The sequence below is a fragment of the Giraffa tippelskirchi genome, chromosome 6 (assembly GCF_054371585.1).
Source record: "Giraffa tippelskirchi isolate mGirTip1 chromosome 6, T2T-mGirTip1v1.2.pri, whole genome shotgun sequence".
Taxonomy (NCBI): Eukaryota; Metazoa; Chordata; class Mammalia; order Artiodactyla; family Giraffidae; genus Giraffa; species Giraffa tippelskirchi.
Window position 1 is genome coordinate 130,888,588 of NC_137280.1, and position 17,142 is coordinate 130,905,729.

The 17,142-nt window shown below is 40.0% G+C and overlaps 1 protein-coding gene across 40 annotated transcripts in view; it reads right to left on the reverse strand.

Annotated features, from left to right (window-relative positions):
• Positions 1–17,142, reverse strand: part of PPP2R2B (protein phosphatase 2 regulatory subunit Bbeta) — a 764,919-nt gene that overhangs the window by 294,104 nt on the left and 453,673 nt on the right. For 6 of the 40 annotated variants that reach the window (XM_081505064.1, XM_081505082.1, XM_081505050.1 and 3 more), the window contains one exon: positions 15,067–15,151. The exons of 31 other annotated variants lie outside the window; for them this stretch is intronic. In XM_081505064.1, the coding sequence (XP_081361190.1) occupies positions 15,067–15,103 (37 nt within the window). In that variant the 5' untranslated portion in view covers positions 15,104–15,151. Of the gene's footprint in view, positions 1–15,066; positions 15,152–15,774; positions 15,839–17,142 lie in introns of those variants that run through there. 3 more of the 40 variants (XM_081505063.1, XM_081505083.1, XM_081505049.1) reach the window with 1 other exon arrangement.

The following is a 17,142-nucleotide window of genomic DNA, read 5'->3' on the forward strand; positions in this document are numbered from 1 at the left end:
ATGTATGGAATCTAAACGAATGGTACAGATGAACTGATTTACAAAAAGAAATAGACTTACAGATGTAGAAAACAAACATGGTTAACATGGGAGAAGCAGGGGAGGGATAGATTGGAATAGATAACTAATACGGGCTTCCCCAGGTGGCACTAGTAGTAAAGAATCCGCCTGCCAATGCAGGAAACATAAAACATGTGGGTTCGATCCCTGGGTTGGGAAGATCCCCTGGAGGAAGAAATGGCAACCCACTCCAGTATTCTTGCCTGGGAAATCCCATGAACAGAGGAGACTGGTGGGCATACAGTCCATGGGGTCACAAAGAGTAGGAAACAACTGAGCAACTAACAGTTTCTCACACACACACACGTATAAAACATTCACTTTGCTGTACACCTGAAACTAACACAACATTGTAAATCAATTATACACCAATAAAATAAAAAAAAAAACTTTACATCTCTTTTTTTTTTTAAACTATAGCTTAGGAAAAGACTTTTAAATCTGCTGACCACATGGAGTAGTCATCAATGACTTGGAGAGCCAGAATTCTGTTAAAAACAAAATTGCAAACCAGAACAATAAAACAAGATAAAGTTCTAACTTGCTGCTTTTTGGCTGTGCCTGGATGGCCACTAGCCCACCCTACCCTGGGGGTAGGGAGGAGGAGACAGAGACTAAAATGCAAAGAGTGTTACCATTATGGCAACTTTATTCTTTCCAAATGTTTATTTTTGTTCCCTTAGGGTATCAGGAAGAGTTTGTTCTAACAGTTCTCAGTTCCTGGCTGAGTTGTTGCCAGGAAGTCAAGTTTATCTTTAGCATCATCTCTGGGCAAACAGCACAGAGGAAAATGATATTTAGGGCCAAATGTTGAAAACTCAAGTTTTATGTAGCTTGAGCAGAAAAAGCAAAGAGCAAAAATGAAAAGCTAATATTATTGGTTCTGTGTTTTCTCTACAAGAAATTTTCCTTAGAGGAGAAACAGTAGTAGAAAGAGGATGGGCTTTAAGGACCAATAGCTTTGGGTTCAAATTCAGGCTTGGTCCACTACTGCCCCGTCAAGGACTTTCGGATAAATTTAATTCAACAAACATTTAGCTGAATGATTCCTCTGTACCAGATACTTGGCTCTCACAGAACTTAAAGTCCAAGTAAATTAGTTACCTCTCTGAAACTCTTTTTACAACTAGAAGAAGAAAATACACGCCTCTTTGTAGGGTTCTTTTGACAATTACATGAGATAACATATGTAACATTACACAGACCAGTGGTTAGGTAAAGTGACAAATCTTAGTTTGTGTTCTCTGTCTTTAGAATAACCAAAGTAATCTCTCAGTCAAGTTGAGGTTTAAAAGTACTGTTCTAGGATTTAACTAAAAATAAAACCAACAGAGAGTTTCATAAAACCTAGATACTCTGCAAATACCCCATGTTTTTTGGCAGGTCCATGACAGCCAGAGTTCAAAGATCAGTCTCAGATTCTATCACTTCCAATAGTCCTACTTTGACCTCAATTTGGTTTTACACAATAGCACTGAAACATATATATTACCATACATAAAATAGATGGCCAGTGGGAGTCTTCTGTGTGACACAGGAAACCCAAAGCCAGTGCTCTGTGACAACCTAGAGGGGTGGGATGGGGGTGGTTCAAGAGGTAAAAGACAAATGTATACCCATGGCTGACTCATGTTCATGTATGGGAGAAACCATCACAATACTGTAATTATCCTCTAATTAAAAATAAACAATAAATTGCCTTTTCAATCACCAGTATGGTATATGTAGCATAAAAATCAGAGCTATAGATGCTGAAATATTAGAACTGCTCATTCAAAATTATTCACTGATTGTCTATAATATGTGAGACACTGTGATGAAATTAAAGTCATAAAAAACCCAGATATGTCCCTGACCTGATGCATCTATCCCTCTAGAGGGAAAGATATAAAGTCTACCCTCAAGGAGGCTACAACCAGCAATAGAAACAAGGCAGACATGAATTAAATAACAGTGGCCAATATGCTATTTTATAAGCGTTAAGAATTAGAATCCCTGATACTGGGGTTCAGAAGAGATGACATAGTCAAGGAGACTTTGGGGGAAATATGAAATTTGAGCTGAGATTTTTAAAGATGACAGAGGATTTTTCAAGGTCTTCTATTCTCCCTATAACATAAAAATCAAATGCATCAAAACTCAAAGCAGAAGTTAGAGGCAGTAACACCTTCTCTATCAGAATGTGTGTAGTCCTCTCTCTGCTCTTTAATTATTCACTAGTACCAGTTCTACCTGGGGGCCTTCTCATCCAAAAGGCAGCATTAACTATGCCTGGGTAAAAGATACATGGGTTAAAGTATCATTGCAGCATTGTTAAAAGAGCTAGTCTGTCCAACTGACTCTGCTTCCCTTTCCCTCCCAAATAGAAAAGAAAAGCACAGGTTAAATGCACTGTTTGCATTTCCCAATTGTCCTACAACCAAGTAAGTACTGACTATTAGAAAGTCTGGCTCGTAGACTCTCAATTAGCAAATTCAGTTAAAATAACTTTTAAATGCAGACTTTTCTGTCCTGATGCTTAAAAATCATCCAGGTGTCAGCTATGAATAATGACCAAGTTGGGTCTTGATTCCATCATTTTTATTAGCTATTTAATGACATTTGGTAGTATACCGAACATTATTCTAGGCGAAGTACATAAACCCAGTTATTTTGGGGCTTGCAATCAAACTACTTTATCATAAGAGAGATTGTGAAACTGTCACCCTGCCCTCAGCAGTACTGGCGTATAGGAGATTAGGTTTAAAATAGTCCCAAGGGAAATGTGGTCCCAAGGAGCTCAGATTCTACTCTATCCATTCCTAAAAGGGAGGGCGGGCCGGGGGGCTTCGTAATGGACTATAAGACCAGAAAAGTCATTGGTGTTCTCCCACAAGAGAGAAAAAAGGTACAAGTTAAAAGATATAATCTCATTGTCCTTTTTGGCCACAACTAACCATATTAAAAAGCAGAGGCATTACTTTGCCAATAAAGGTCCGTCTAGTCAAGGCTATGGTTTTTCCAGTAGTCATGTATGGATGTGAAAGATGGACTGTGAAGAAAGCTGAGTGCCAAAGAATTTATGCTTTTGAACTGTGGTGTTGGAGAAGACTCTTGAGAGTCCCTTGGACTGCAAGGGGATCCAACCAGTCCATCCTAAAGGAGATCAGTCCTGGTTGTTCATTGGAAGGACTGATGTTGAAGCTGAAACTCCAATACTTTGGCCACCTGATGCAAAGAGCTGACTCGTTTGAAAAGAGCCTGATGCTGGGAAAGATTGAGGGCAGAAGAAGGAGACAACAGAGGATGAGATGGTTGGACGGCATCACTGACTCAATGGACATGGGTTTGGGTAGACTCGGGCAGTTGGTGATGGACAGGGAGGCCTGGCGTGCTGCTGTTCATGGGGTCGCAAAGAGTCGGACACGACTGAGTGACTGAACTGAACTGGACCACGTGATTCTTACTTTCTCAAAGCCTCTGCATTCTTCTCTGATTTGGAAGTGGTTCTGCTCACTTCATCTATTTTACAGAATTATCATGACCATGAGATAACAATTTCAAAAGTATATTAAAATATTCCAAAATGTCTAGCAAATAAAACTCTGTCTTCTTCTCTGGTCTCCTTGGATCTTTGTTCCTCCTTCCCACACACTAACAAGCTGTTGGCAGGATCTTCAAGATGTCACTATGCACCTGTGAATATTCATTCCAGAAACAGTCAACCACACACCTGGAAATCCAGAAGCCACACTCAGGATGGAAGACCTGCCTGCCCAGCTCCAGTCTGTACAACTTAATTTTTGGAAAAGAAAATTATCTTATATGTACATGTTGAAATGACAATTTTTCAATATATTAATATTGGTAAAATATACTATTAAAATTAATTCCACCAGTTTTCTCTATTGTTTAAATGTGGCTGTTAGAAAATTAAGACTATATATGTGGTTTGTATTGGGATTCCCAGGTGGCTCAGAGGTAAAGGATCCACCTACCAATGCAAGAGATGCAAGTTTGATCCCTGGGCTGGGAAGATCCTCTAGGAGAGGAAATGGCAACCCACTCTAGTATTCTTGTCTGGGAAATCCCATGGACACAGGGCTACAGTCCATGGGATCACAAAGAGTTGGACATGACTTAGTGATTAAACAACAACAAATGTGGTTTGTATTACATTTCTAATGGACAATGCTAGTCTAGAGCATTTCAGAGCTAATCTGAATGTTATGCTTCTGGTTTTTTTTAAAAACTATCTATGATGGTATATATTAGGGGTGGAAAATATGCAGATGTTTCAAAGTCAGTACCTAAAATTCTTAACATTATCCTACATTTTAAAATCTTATGCAGATACTAGGAAATTGTCCAAGCATCACATATGATATGTCTGCCTCTTAGGAAGACAAAGATTTTTGCAAAATTGTACTGTCAGTGTTTGCTCTATTGTTGGACTTCAAATTCTTTAAACTCTATTTCCAGAGTCCCTATCATGATATCTCACTTGTAGAACTGAAATAGCTTCCTACCTCCAACCTATTTTTTTTTCAAACAATAGCCAGAGTGAGCCTAAGAGAACATATTTTATGTTGACCCAAGGATAAATGGGTCCTAAATCCTTAACCTAGCCTTCAGTTCCTGACATAATGCTAGCTCCACTTGACCTCTCTTCTTTCTCCCTCCTTAAGAGTCCACACCCCAGACATTTTCAACCCTGTGAAGTTCTCTAAAGGTGCCATGCTTCCTTTGGCTTTTGGACTTTTGTTCTTTCTGTTGTAGCCCATATCCATCACCTTCCATATCAGTTCAACTCCTATCCTGTTCTCAGTTTAGAGTCAAGGAAAACCACTGTGTCTGGTGTGTAGGATTCAAGGCAAGGGCATTCTCTTGGCCACCAGCAACTTTTCCTTGCCACCCCCAACCTCACCATCCCACCCTCATCACCACCACCACTAGAGGGTTTATGACATGGCAGGCATGTGCGAGGCACTCTCCATGATTACTCTACTGAGTCTTCACCATGAATCCATGAGTTGACAGCATCCGTAGAAGCCTATATTTATCTAGTACAGTATGCCAAAACTGGTTCTAAGTATTTCACAGGTATTGTCCCAGACCTCAGGACAATTCTCTGAGATAGGTACTATCATTATCCTACCGACTGATAAGGAACTAAAGTCCAGATAGATTTAGTAAATCATCTAGCTCTACAGCTGGGAGTTTGAGGTCCTGTAGTTTGACTTTGCTGTCTATATTGATTCATGGAAGGTTTTATCATCATTTTATTTATTTAAAATTTGTTACATGCTACAAATGTTGTAGTGGAGTTCTTTCTTTCTTTCTTTCCTTCTTTGGATGAGCAGCACAGCATGTGGGATCTTAGTTCCCTGACCAGGGATTGAACCTGCAGTGGAAGCGTGGAGTCTTACCCACTGGCCCACCAGAGAAGTCCCCATATCACCATTTTAGAGATGAGGAACCGAGATCAGACAGTCGAGTAAACTGCCTAAAGTGGTCAAGTCAGGATTTGAAGGACCACTGAGATGGCCCACTGCTTATACGTCCTCCTTCATCATACTGCATTATGACTGCCCACCAGCTTATTGGATTCCCTCACTAAACTGCAAGCTTCTTTTTCTTTAATTTTTAAAAACAGTTTTAGATTGACAGAAAAATTAAACAAATAGCATAGAGAATTCCCATATACCTCTTGCAGAGTTTTCCCTATTATGAACGTCTTATGTTAGTATAGGACATTTGTTATAATTAATACACCAGTATGGATATATTACTATTAACTCAAGTCCATAGTTTAATTCCTATTTTCTCAGTTTTTACCTAATGTCTTTTTTCTGCTCTAGGATCCCTTCTAGCATACCGTTACATTTAGTTGTCATGATTTCTTCAGCTCTTTTTGTGACAGTTTCTCAGACTTTCCTTGCCTTTGGTGACCTTCACAGTTTTGAGAAATATGATCGGGGATACTGTAGATTGCCCCTCTACTGGAATTTGTCTCATGTTTTTCTCTTGACAGAAGATCACAGAGGTTAAGTGCCATTTTCATCACATCCTATTAACATCGTTTATGACTGTTTCAGTGGACTTTGTTCATGAGCTGAAGTAAAATTTGTCAGATTTCTCCTCTGTAAAGTTAGCTTCCTGTCCTCATTCCCCACCTTCCTAAACTTCACTCTGTAGAGAGAAGACTATGTGTGGTCCACACTTAAGAAATGCGGAATTATGCCCTTGAGTCTGAGTCATCTATATAATGTATTTGGCATTCTTCAGGGGAGATTTTTCTCTTCTCTTCCATTGGCTCATGTATTTAATTCTTTCTTTATATCAGTATGGATTCATGGACATTTATTTTATACTTTGCAATGTAGTCCAATACTACTTTATTTTTTCTATAATTATTCATTTGAATAATTGGGAAGTTCCCATAGGGAACTCCTCCAGTTGGCTCCTGTTGACATACTCTCATCAATGTAGGTTTTTTGTTTTTTTTTTGAGCACTCCCTTCCATTTTGGCACTAAGAGACTTTGACATCTCATCTATTTCCTTTTCCAGTCCCCAAGTCAGATATTTCTCCAAGGATTCCTGTTCCTTTTATTGGAGAATGGTTTCAGAAATCAAGATCGGGGTGCCAGTTGTGCCTCTTGCTACAGGGATGTCATTTCTTTTAGGCTATCCCATTGACACAGAAAGAAATACGTAGGTACGCAAATCCATATATGTTCACATAATTATAACTATTTCCTTAATGCAATCATGTGTATCTGTGCTCTCCTGTGCTTAGTTGTGTCCGACTCTTTGCGACCCCTTAGGCTGTAGCCCACTAGGCTCCTCTGTCCATGGAATTTTTCAGGCCAGAATACTGGAGTGGGTTGCCATGCCCTCCTCCAGGGGATCTTCTCAACCCAGGGATCGAACTCACATCTCCCACACTGCAGGCAGATTGTTTACCATCTGAGCCATCAGGGAAGCCTAAGAATACTAGGGTGGGTAGACTATCCGTTCTCCAGGGGAGTTTCCTGACCCAGGAATCGAACCAGGGTCTCCTGCATTGCAGGCAGATTCTTTACCAGCTGAGCTACCTGGGAAGCCCCCACATATATCTATCTAAAGTTAAATAGGAGTTCTTTCTGATGTCTCCAACTCTAATTCATTGCCACATGCATCACTCTAACCTTCTGCCCTTGCTTTTCTATAAATTCCATGACAACAATGGGCAATGACTACAAGCTTCTTAAAGGTAGTAGTATTCTTTATTCATGGCTGTATCCCAAATACAGTTGGCACCTATAACACACATGTTGACTGACTGCTGAGTTGACCCAATAATTTCAATTCTGGAAGGGACTACAGAGGAATTTGCAAGTGTCACCAAATATGGATTTCAAAGACTAAACTCACAACAATTTATTAGGGCAACAGTACAAGAGGGTACACTAACAAAGGTCTGACTTAAGTGTGTTTATTCAACTCTGTGAAGGGAAAATGACAGTAATACATCTAAGTTACACAAAAAGGATTCAGACTTTCCTGAAAAGGATTCAAATGGCATAAAATGGTTTGTTTCTCCACAGCAATTTACATATATTAAAAGAGATAATAGGCATAATCATTGTCAAAATAGAGCTTCCACCCTGTATAATGTCTTAATATATGCTCGAAGTTCCTGACAAACAGGCACAAAGCCCCAGTGGATTAGACCCTAAGTGGGGGATGACTCTAATAGCAACAGCATAAAACCAATCTCACACTTCTGGGAAGGAAAACAATGCCTGAGAACAGCCTTTGAAGGCGAAGGCGAAAGTACAAAGGAAAGATGCTCAAGTGATACATCAGCTGAATGGGAAACTGGGTGCTAATGTGACACTCTGCATCCATGATGCTAATTTATATCTGGGTGAGCGTGTGTACTGACACAGAGGAGACTCAAACAGGTCTACATTATACTTTGGAGGAGCTCATTTTCAATCTCTTGGAAGGGTACTTGCTTTATATTGGGGACTGCCTTACATGGGATATATTATGTAGATTCTATGTCAGTTTCATATGACAAAATCACTTTTCTGTAAATCTATTTCAGATCGTTTCCATTCTGTCCCTTACACTGCAGCCAGAATGGTCTTTTTGAAAAACAAATTTGGTCACAGCTCCCCATCTTCCCTACATTTTAACATTCTGCTTGACTCCTGGGATAAAAAGCAATATAGGCCTCATATGCCCTCAAGGTCCTGCAAGATCAGGTTTCCGTCCAATGCCCACCTTGCCACAGGGGTCCCCTTTTACTTCTCTGAATGCACATTCTTTTTGCTGCTACTACTGCACATGTTAATACATCTTTGCCTCTGCTCTACAACACAGCTAACTCCTACTAAGGCTTCGGGATCTAGCCCATTCACCTCTTCACCTGAGATGCCTACCCTGTCCAGGTCACTCTCATAGCACCACAAACTCTTCCTCTGCAGTGCTTGTCACAGTTGTACATTTATCTTTGTTAGTCTGTGGTTAACGTATTTCATCAGATGGCTTTGTTACTCCACATTCCTGGCACCTAACCCCATGCCAGGCATACAATAAATGCCTCCCAAAACATCTACTCAATAAATTAAGGAAAAAATGACCACACAATCCACCTACCTATTGCCAAGACTTTCCTGAACATTAAAGCTCCTCTTTGGATTCTGAAGGATATGTCATTTCACATCAGAAATGTGGTTGGTCACCCTTGTGATGAGTATAAGAAATGTCACTGCTAGGTCAAAGATATAGGAAATTCCTTTTATCAAATATGTCATTAATACACTGAAATAGGTATTATGTGGAAGTGAACATAAAGGGCACATGAAAAATAATCTTATGCCAAAGAGGTCAGCTATGACATCCTAATGTTTTACTAGTACTAATTGTTAAGATCATTGTTATCAAGTAATTTTATTTCACAAAATCACAAATGCTACTACTAACTTTCAAGCTCTCACCATTGTGCCTGGATTTTATTCAACAAACATTTACTGAGCACACTCATTATATGTCAGGCACTGTTTGAGATTCTAGGATAAATGCTGAGCGAGAGACACAAGTTCTCACCTTTGAGGGGAGGAGAAGCCAACACAGATTGATAGTCCTTTCGGATGAGGAAATTGCAAGCGAGTGTGTGTGTGATTAGTTTTGATGAGGAAAGAAGTCATGTGCTATGGCCCAATGTTCATAGCAGCACTATTCACAACAGCCAGGACATGGAAACAACCTAAATGTCCATCAACAGAGGAATGGATAAAAGAAGATGTGGTACATATATACAACGGACTATTACTCAGCCACATAAAGGAGTGAAATTGGATCATTTGTAGAGACGTGGATGGACCTAGACAGTGTCATATTCAGTGAAGTAGGTCATGAACAGAAAAACAAATAACGTATATTAATGGATATATGTGGAATCTAGAAAATGGTATAGATAATCCTTTTTGCAAAGCAGAAATAGAGACACAGAGAACAAATGTATGGATACAAAGGGAAAAGGGGAGGTGGGATGAATTCGGACATTGGAATTTACACATATACACTATTGATACTATGTATAAAATCAAAAATTAATGAGACATATTGTATAGCACAGGGAACTCTACTGAAGGCACTGTGGTGACCTGATTGGGAAGAAAACACGAAAGGGAAGGGCCAGATGTATATGTATGATTGATTAGTTTTGCTGTATGGTAGAAACTAACACAACATTGTAAAGCAACTATACTCCAATAAAAATTAATTTAAAAAGAAGTCACGTGCTATGGGAGTGTGACCATTCCCATTGTCTCAGCGTGCTCTCAAGTGACCCAGTGCCTCATCAGGATAACCTGCGTCATTATTGCTCTCTGGCTGCATGTCAAGTGGAACAAAGTGTTTGTTTTCACTTGATTAAGGATGAAAGGATTTTACATTTTAATGTCATAGTCTCCCATAAGGATTTATATGTATTTACTTCCTCAGGTTCAATAAAAGACTAGGGAAGATACCAGGTCTATTTTTCCTAAGGAATCATTCTAATCTCTCAAAATCTCTAGTGCCAATTTTGATGGACCCCTGAAAGATCAAAGTGCCTTGTTCTCAAAGATGCCTATCTTAACAGAGCATCTGTTTCATACCAAGAGAGTTTTCATTGAGGGGTTTTGGTGATAAGCACTGCAAGGAGTAGTTACTATCACAGAAAATTTTAAAGACGCCTACAGAGAGATTGTAAATTTTGCAAAGGTTGAGACAAGACTCCCTTGAAAATCATTAAAAACCTTAAGGCTTAGGTCAGTGTTTGGAACATATCGGGCTCTCAATATTTATGTGTTACATATTTGAACAAATAGTACTACTTTGAGAAAATCAGCTAGTAGAAGCTTGGGACCAGAGCAAAGCAAAAAAAGAGAAAAATTACTACTGCAGGGGCTTGCTTAGCAAGAGGAAAAGTCACAGAGAGAGGGCGCCAGAAGAGTACTCTCTTCATCCCCATTTGACAAAGATGGTAGACCTAAGAGGGGCTGGAAGCTGGGAGAATCTCAGCGACAGACAGTGGCACCCCGAGGTCCCACAGCTCCAGACTATGCTCCTGCCCACCGTCTCCAATGGAGAAGAACCATCAGCAGATTGATAAATTCTTACATTTACACCCCTGAACAAATAAACTAATTGCATCTTTGTCTTTAATCTGACAAATCATAGCTTGATGACAGGTCATTAGTGACCATTAATATATGAAACTGTTTGCATTTCACTAGTATATCTGAATTATAGCCTCGCCTTTCACATTAGCTCTATCAAGCTTCCAAAAGGACCCCACCCCACCCCCCCACCCCCACTACTGGGGCCTCAAGCGGGACTTAAACTAACAATTAGCCTCTGGAATTCAACTATAATGCAGAAGAATTCATTATTTTAGTTCACTGCAGATCTCCATAGTGTAGATTACAACCAGCCATTCCCTTTAGAGTGGAGGCACGCTCTCTGTGCCCAAAGAGCTTACAACTGCCTCTCTCTGAACTTCCTCAGTTATTCCCAACTGAATAATGCTAATGCATCGGCCAGCAACATGGGCCTGCTTGTGCGTCACTAGTGCAGACAGTCCTAAGTTCACAAGACCACAATGGCTGATTAGAGTGCAGACAAGACTGTCAGACACTGAAGTGACAGGAAGAGAGTCTATCTGGCAAAAAAGTAGAGGCAAGGTTGAGAATATATATATATATTCTCATATGTATATGAGAATGTGTGTATATGTATATGTTTATACACACATATTCTCATATATATGTGTGGGTTTCCCTGGTGGTTCAGCTGGTAAAGAATCTGTCTACAATGTGGGAGACCTGGGTTTGATCCCTGGGTTGGGAAGATCCCCTGGAGAAGGGAAAGGCTACCCACCCCAGTATTCTAGTATTCTGGCCTGGAGAATTCCATGGAATGTGTAGTCCATGGGGTCTCAAAGAGTCAGACATGACTGAGTGACTTTAAATACACACACACACACACACACACACACACACATACACATATGTGTGTGTGTGTATGTATGTCAACCAGGTAGTCGAGAGAATTTTTTTTTTTAGAATGCATTTGGGGCTCTGAATTATCCCTATGAGAAGCCAAGACCTTGAAAAGAACTGGAGAACTGCCAAGCCTCCATTTCACTTTGTGCCAAGCAGTCACAGAGGCACATGGAGTGATTAACAGAAATTAACGATCTCAGAAATGTTTGAGGACTTTCTAACATAACAATTGTCATCTGGGAGCAAATCCATGGTCCAGCTCATCTAATGTTCAGTTGCTTCAAAAAAATATCCCCTAGGGAATGCCACTTTTGACTACTAATGTGCCAAATCCATGGAATTAAAAGGGGTTGCTAACAAGACAAGTAACAGAAGCCCACATATGGCTAAAACCATTTTTACTTTTTATTATAGGTTAGCTACCAAGCTCAGGACTCATGCTCAGTTCAACATGTACAATGACAGCACCGAGTTCCATGCTGTTTAAAAATCTCTCTCAAATAAACTGCCCCACTCATTTCTATATCATCCCTGTGAAAAAGTTAGATTATGAACAGCATAGTAATAGTAGAAAATGCAGACTCTAGAGTCCACTTCTGTTTTCAAATCCTGGCTTTTCCACTGCTAGTAAGCAGGATGACCTTGAGCAAGTCACATAGCCTTTCTAAACTTCACTTTTCTCATCTGTAAAACAGAGATAATAAGGACGCCTACCTCATCTAGAGATTATAAAACTCAAGTTGGTAACTAATATATAGAAATTCTTTAGTATGCTTAAACATGGTGCCTAATAAGTGCTCAGGAAATGTGAATGGCTATTGTTTACCTCCTTTTTCCTCCCCCTACCAATCAGGGCCACCATCATTGCCAGAACCATTATCACTACCACCTCTCCCCTCCCCACCCCTAACCCCCATCCCCACAGTCAGATAAGGAAACTAAATCTCCAAGACTTTTTTCTGAAGTCAACAAAATACTGTCAGGTAGGACTAACCCATACCATCATCCCTACCTGGAGCACTTACTTCCTCCCGCTTCCCTTCACCTTCCTCCTCACCCGTCAGGTCCCAGTTTAGCCATCTCCTTCTTCATGAGCCCTCTTCCATCATCTCACAGTGCCTTGTCTTCCCCTCATCACAGAACTTCTCAGACTACATAATAACTGCCTGTTGTCCTGTCTGTGTCCCCCATGAGGACATGAGTTCCTTTAACAGAAGAATCTAGGTGTGTCTACTATACTTCTGCATCTCCAGTACAAAGCACAACACAGTAAATGCTCAGTAAATGCTGAGTAAAGGAAGGGATGAATGGCAGACTCCCTTCATGCCAATCTGCTGCTACTTCTTAAAATCTTATTTCTCTTTGGAGCACAATTTAGGCAATCAAAGATTGCAACACATGACTTCATGCCCTATATTGTTATTACATAATTTTAACCTGTCATTGAAAACTCAAGGCAATCTCAACCAAATTCTAACAGAGTCCATTTTTGAAGAAAGTAGCTTAACTTGTGAAAATAATGCCTTGCATGACACTTACGTTATGTTAATACACACATACACATTCATTTCATACCTTATGCTTATTTACGAACCTTAACCCCTTAGCATTTTGAAAGGACACAGTCTTCTTACTTTGAAAGTGTTTTTAGCAACATGTGGACTTGATGAGATATGGTGAAAAGCCAGTGTTCATCCTTGCTATTTTCCCTCCAAACAAGCACTTAATCTTTTCACTCTGAACCAAGGCTTTCTCACTTGCAGCTTTAGTGCTCTTGTAAGTTTTGAGTCTAACATGATACAGACCCAAAAACATGACCAATCAACCAAATACTTCAGTCCTTCCCTCTCCCTCCCTCTCAGAGGAAGTAAGTGAAGTCACTCAGTAGTGTCCGACTCTTTGTGACCCCATGCACTGTAACCCACCAGGCTCCTCCGTCAGTGGGATTCTCCAGGCAAGAGTACTGGAGTGGGTTGCTATTTCCTTCTCCAGAGGATCTTCCCAACCCAGGGATCAAACCCAGGTCTCCCCCATTGTAGGCAGACGCTTTACTGTCTGAGCCATTAGGGATCCTTCCGAACAGGAGGTAAAAAAGGCAAAGAAGTTGGAAGCTTTGGGGAAATCTATTCAAAGTTCATCTAATCTTATCTCATTAAAGTACTATCATTGAGGAGAAACCAAATAAAACTCAGCCCTCCAATCAATACTGTATTAGAATGCACTGAAAACGTGATTTGGTTGGTAGGAATGATAAAAATATACACTGAAATTACAGGAAATATGCCCCCTATATACCAACATACACCTGTTATTAAAATAAGTCAGACAGAAAAGTGTAAATTTTTCTAGAGCAATGGAAGAGCTGAACTCCACCTCACATCACAAATACGCCCAAGGTATTATTTAAAAACAAACCCTGCTCTCTTATTATCTTAAGAAAACACATTAAGGAATTTAACTTGTATGGAGTTTACATCAATGCATAAAGCTAAGGTTGTATAATTTCCTTGGGACACCAATGCCTGACACATCCTTATTTATAGACTGATGGAGAATATGCATAAACATATATACATACACATAAATACACAATTTGCTTTCTTCTCCTGCTAAGTCATTGACCACCTTTTCTGTTTCATTTTCCTATAACAAATATTTATTTGGAAACTCTTCTTTCCCCATTCTTTTTCTCAAAAGCGACTCTTCTGTCTTACTTTTCACTCTGTCTCAGAGTTCTTACCTACATCTGTTACAAACTCCACTTCAAGGGAAAATCTCTGATGATTCTTTTTTCTTAAATAAAAATACATAGTTCTTTTGTACTAAATTTTATTTTCCAGGGCCCCCAAAATGCAGCCACCTGTCAAGGCTATAAAGCTAAAGGGTCTCCCTGAACAGTTTCAAGAAACAAATAAAAACAAGCCAGCAAAAGTCCTCATCCTATGTCCTCCAAATCAGGTAGGACTATTTAAGGGTTATAATAAAAGGGATTCCAAATATTAAATACAGGTTGGAAGATACTGTCTTTCCCACATAGTGATTGCTAGATCTGCTTTCTAATTCAATATTACCCATTTAGTAAGATGCTTCATTCGTCATCATACACAAATTAAGAAGCCCACATTGTCTTTCTTTGCCTGCCGACCCCAACTCTTTTCTTCATCTGGTTCACTAGCCTACTCGACATACATCTCTAGCATCTCTAAAGCAGGGTCTATTCTCATCTTACCTAATCCCTTTCTGGTCATTTCTTGGCTAATTACTATTTGTCTTTGCCAGATACCAACACATCTCATCAAAACACATTCTTAGTTCTATAATAAAACCGTAAGTTCAACGATGCTTCCTATCTACACTTTGCTTTCCGAATGTGAATTAATGGATTTGGGTCCCATAGCACAACTTTTAAGCAATGGGAACTGTTTGACACTTCCATATTGGTATTTTATTAAGAATAGTAGGTATAAATAATAATACCAATACCTTTGTTTCCATAGGTGATTTCATCTGGATAATTCATGCTTCATTATTGTGCCACTATTCTCTGTCTTGGGTTCTCCCTTGGGTCCTGTGACAAACACGGGGTTCAGATCCAGACTCCAGGAGGCAGTGAAGTGACGTTTGTTAACATACACAGGTGCATTACAGACTCCCCAGGTCCCCCCTTCTAGTGTTCTTCTGTGAGGTTGCTCCTGGGCTATCAAAATCTAGGCTATTGAGGGGACACCACCAATACTACAAAACTTCTCTGGGCTTCAGCCTCCTTAACAGGAAGTGCGTTGCCTTTGGGTTTTGGGGAGGAGTGGTTATCAAAACGTTGCTGCAGACCACCAGCAACAGCACCTCCTGGGAAATCCTTAGAAAGCAAATGTTTAGGCCCCATCCCAGACCTATTACATTAGAAACTCTGGGGGGAGCCCAGCAATTTGTGTTTAAGAAACACGTCAAGTGATTCTACTAACACAAGAGTAGAAAACAACAGTCATATGGCATCTACAGAGTTTTCAGGAAGTCTGTGGTTAGGAGAGCTATCTTCATACAGTTAAAGAGGATCATGTGCCCAGGACTCAGCTTTTGAGGTGAGGTTTCAATATTGTAGGGCTAGGAGCAATGGTGAAAAAGAGAGAACACTCTGATACACAGAACAACTTGTAAGCAATTGGACGCATTCAGAAACAGAAGTCAACTCACTGATGATAAGAGGCTGCCTTTCTCTTGAAGTGTTCAGAGGTATAAGATTATACTCTAGCAGAATCTATGAATCAGGCAAAAATAAGACATACTGAAAATAAAGAAGTAAGGTTTTTTCAAAAATAACAAAATTAAGTCTTAATAGAAAGTTTCAAGATGTCACTAATATAGAAAGAGGTTTATAATTAATTATTAAATTTTTAGTATCTCAAAGCTATTACCTTTAAAAACTATCCTATTGATGGTGTCTAGAGTAGATAATGGATTTTCATTTCTTAATGTTTTATCTCATATTTAGAAGAGACGAGCAGTTGGCTAAGTCTCTCATAAGATTCCATTTATTATTTTATGAGTTTATATTTATTATCTAAAAGAGACCAGTCATCACTAGCTGGAACTGATACTAGACCAAAGGTTAAAGTTGGGTTATTAACCTGTTTCTGTTTTGTAGTCAAAACAACTGTCATTTGACAACAATGATTTTGCTTTAGGACAGTTAGGTAACTGAAGTAATATTAGTGAAAAGACAATCTAACATGATTTAGTCTTTATTACATGCTACATATTTGGCACTGTCCTGAGCACATTATATACACTGTAATACATATTTCGGAGAAGGCAATGGCACCCCACTCCAGTATTCTTGCCTGGAAAATCCCATGGACGGGGGAGCCTGGCAGGCTGCAGTCCATGGGGTCGCTAAGAGTCGGACTGAGCGACTTCACTTTCACTTTTCCCTTTCATGCACTGGAGAAGGAAATGGCAACCCGCTCCAGTATTCTTGCCTGGAGAATCCCAGGGACAGCGGAGCCTGGCGGGCTGCCGTCTATGGGGTCGCACAGAGTCGGACACGACTGAGCGACTTCACTTTCACTTTTCCCTTTCATGCACTGGAGACGGAAATGGCAACCCGCTCCAGTATTCTTGCCTGGAGAATCCCAGGGACGGTGGAGCCTGGTGGGCTGCCGTCTATGGGGTCGCACCGAGTCGGACACGACTGAAGCGACTTGGCAGCAGCAGCAATACATATTTAATACTCACAGCAACCTTAAGAAGTTAAGCATTGTTAGCCTCATTCTAAGGAGGAGACACCTGGGCTGAGAGGGATTCAATAACTTGTCCAAGGTCATAGAACTAGTGAGGGATGGAGTCAAGAGACAAACTCAGTGTTTTTCAGAGTCAGGGCTCTTAATCCTTTGAGTAGACTTTTTAGTATAATTCTGAACTCTAGGGACTTGGAGGGCAGAAAGAATGTTTGGCCCAGAGCAAATAACCCTTAGGATCATTTAAGGCTTCTAGACATACTAAAGACAACCAACCAACCATTTAATGAATGCTCAATCTATGTCAGGTACTGAACTAACCATT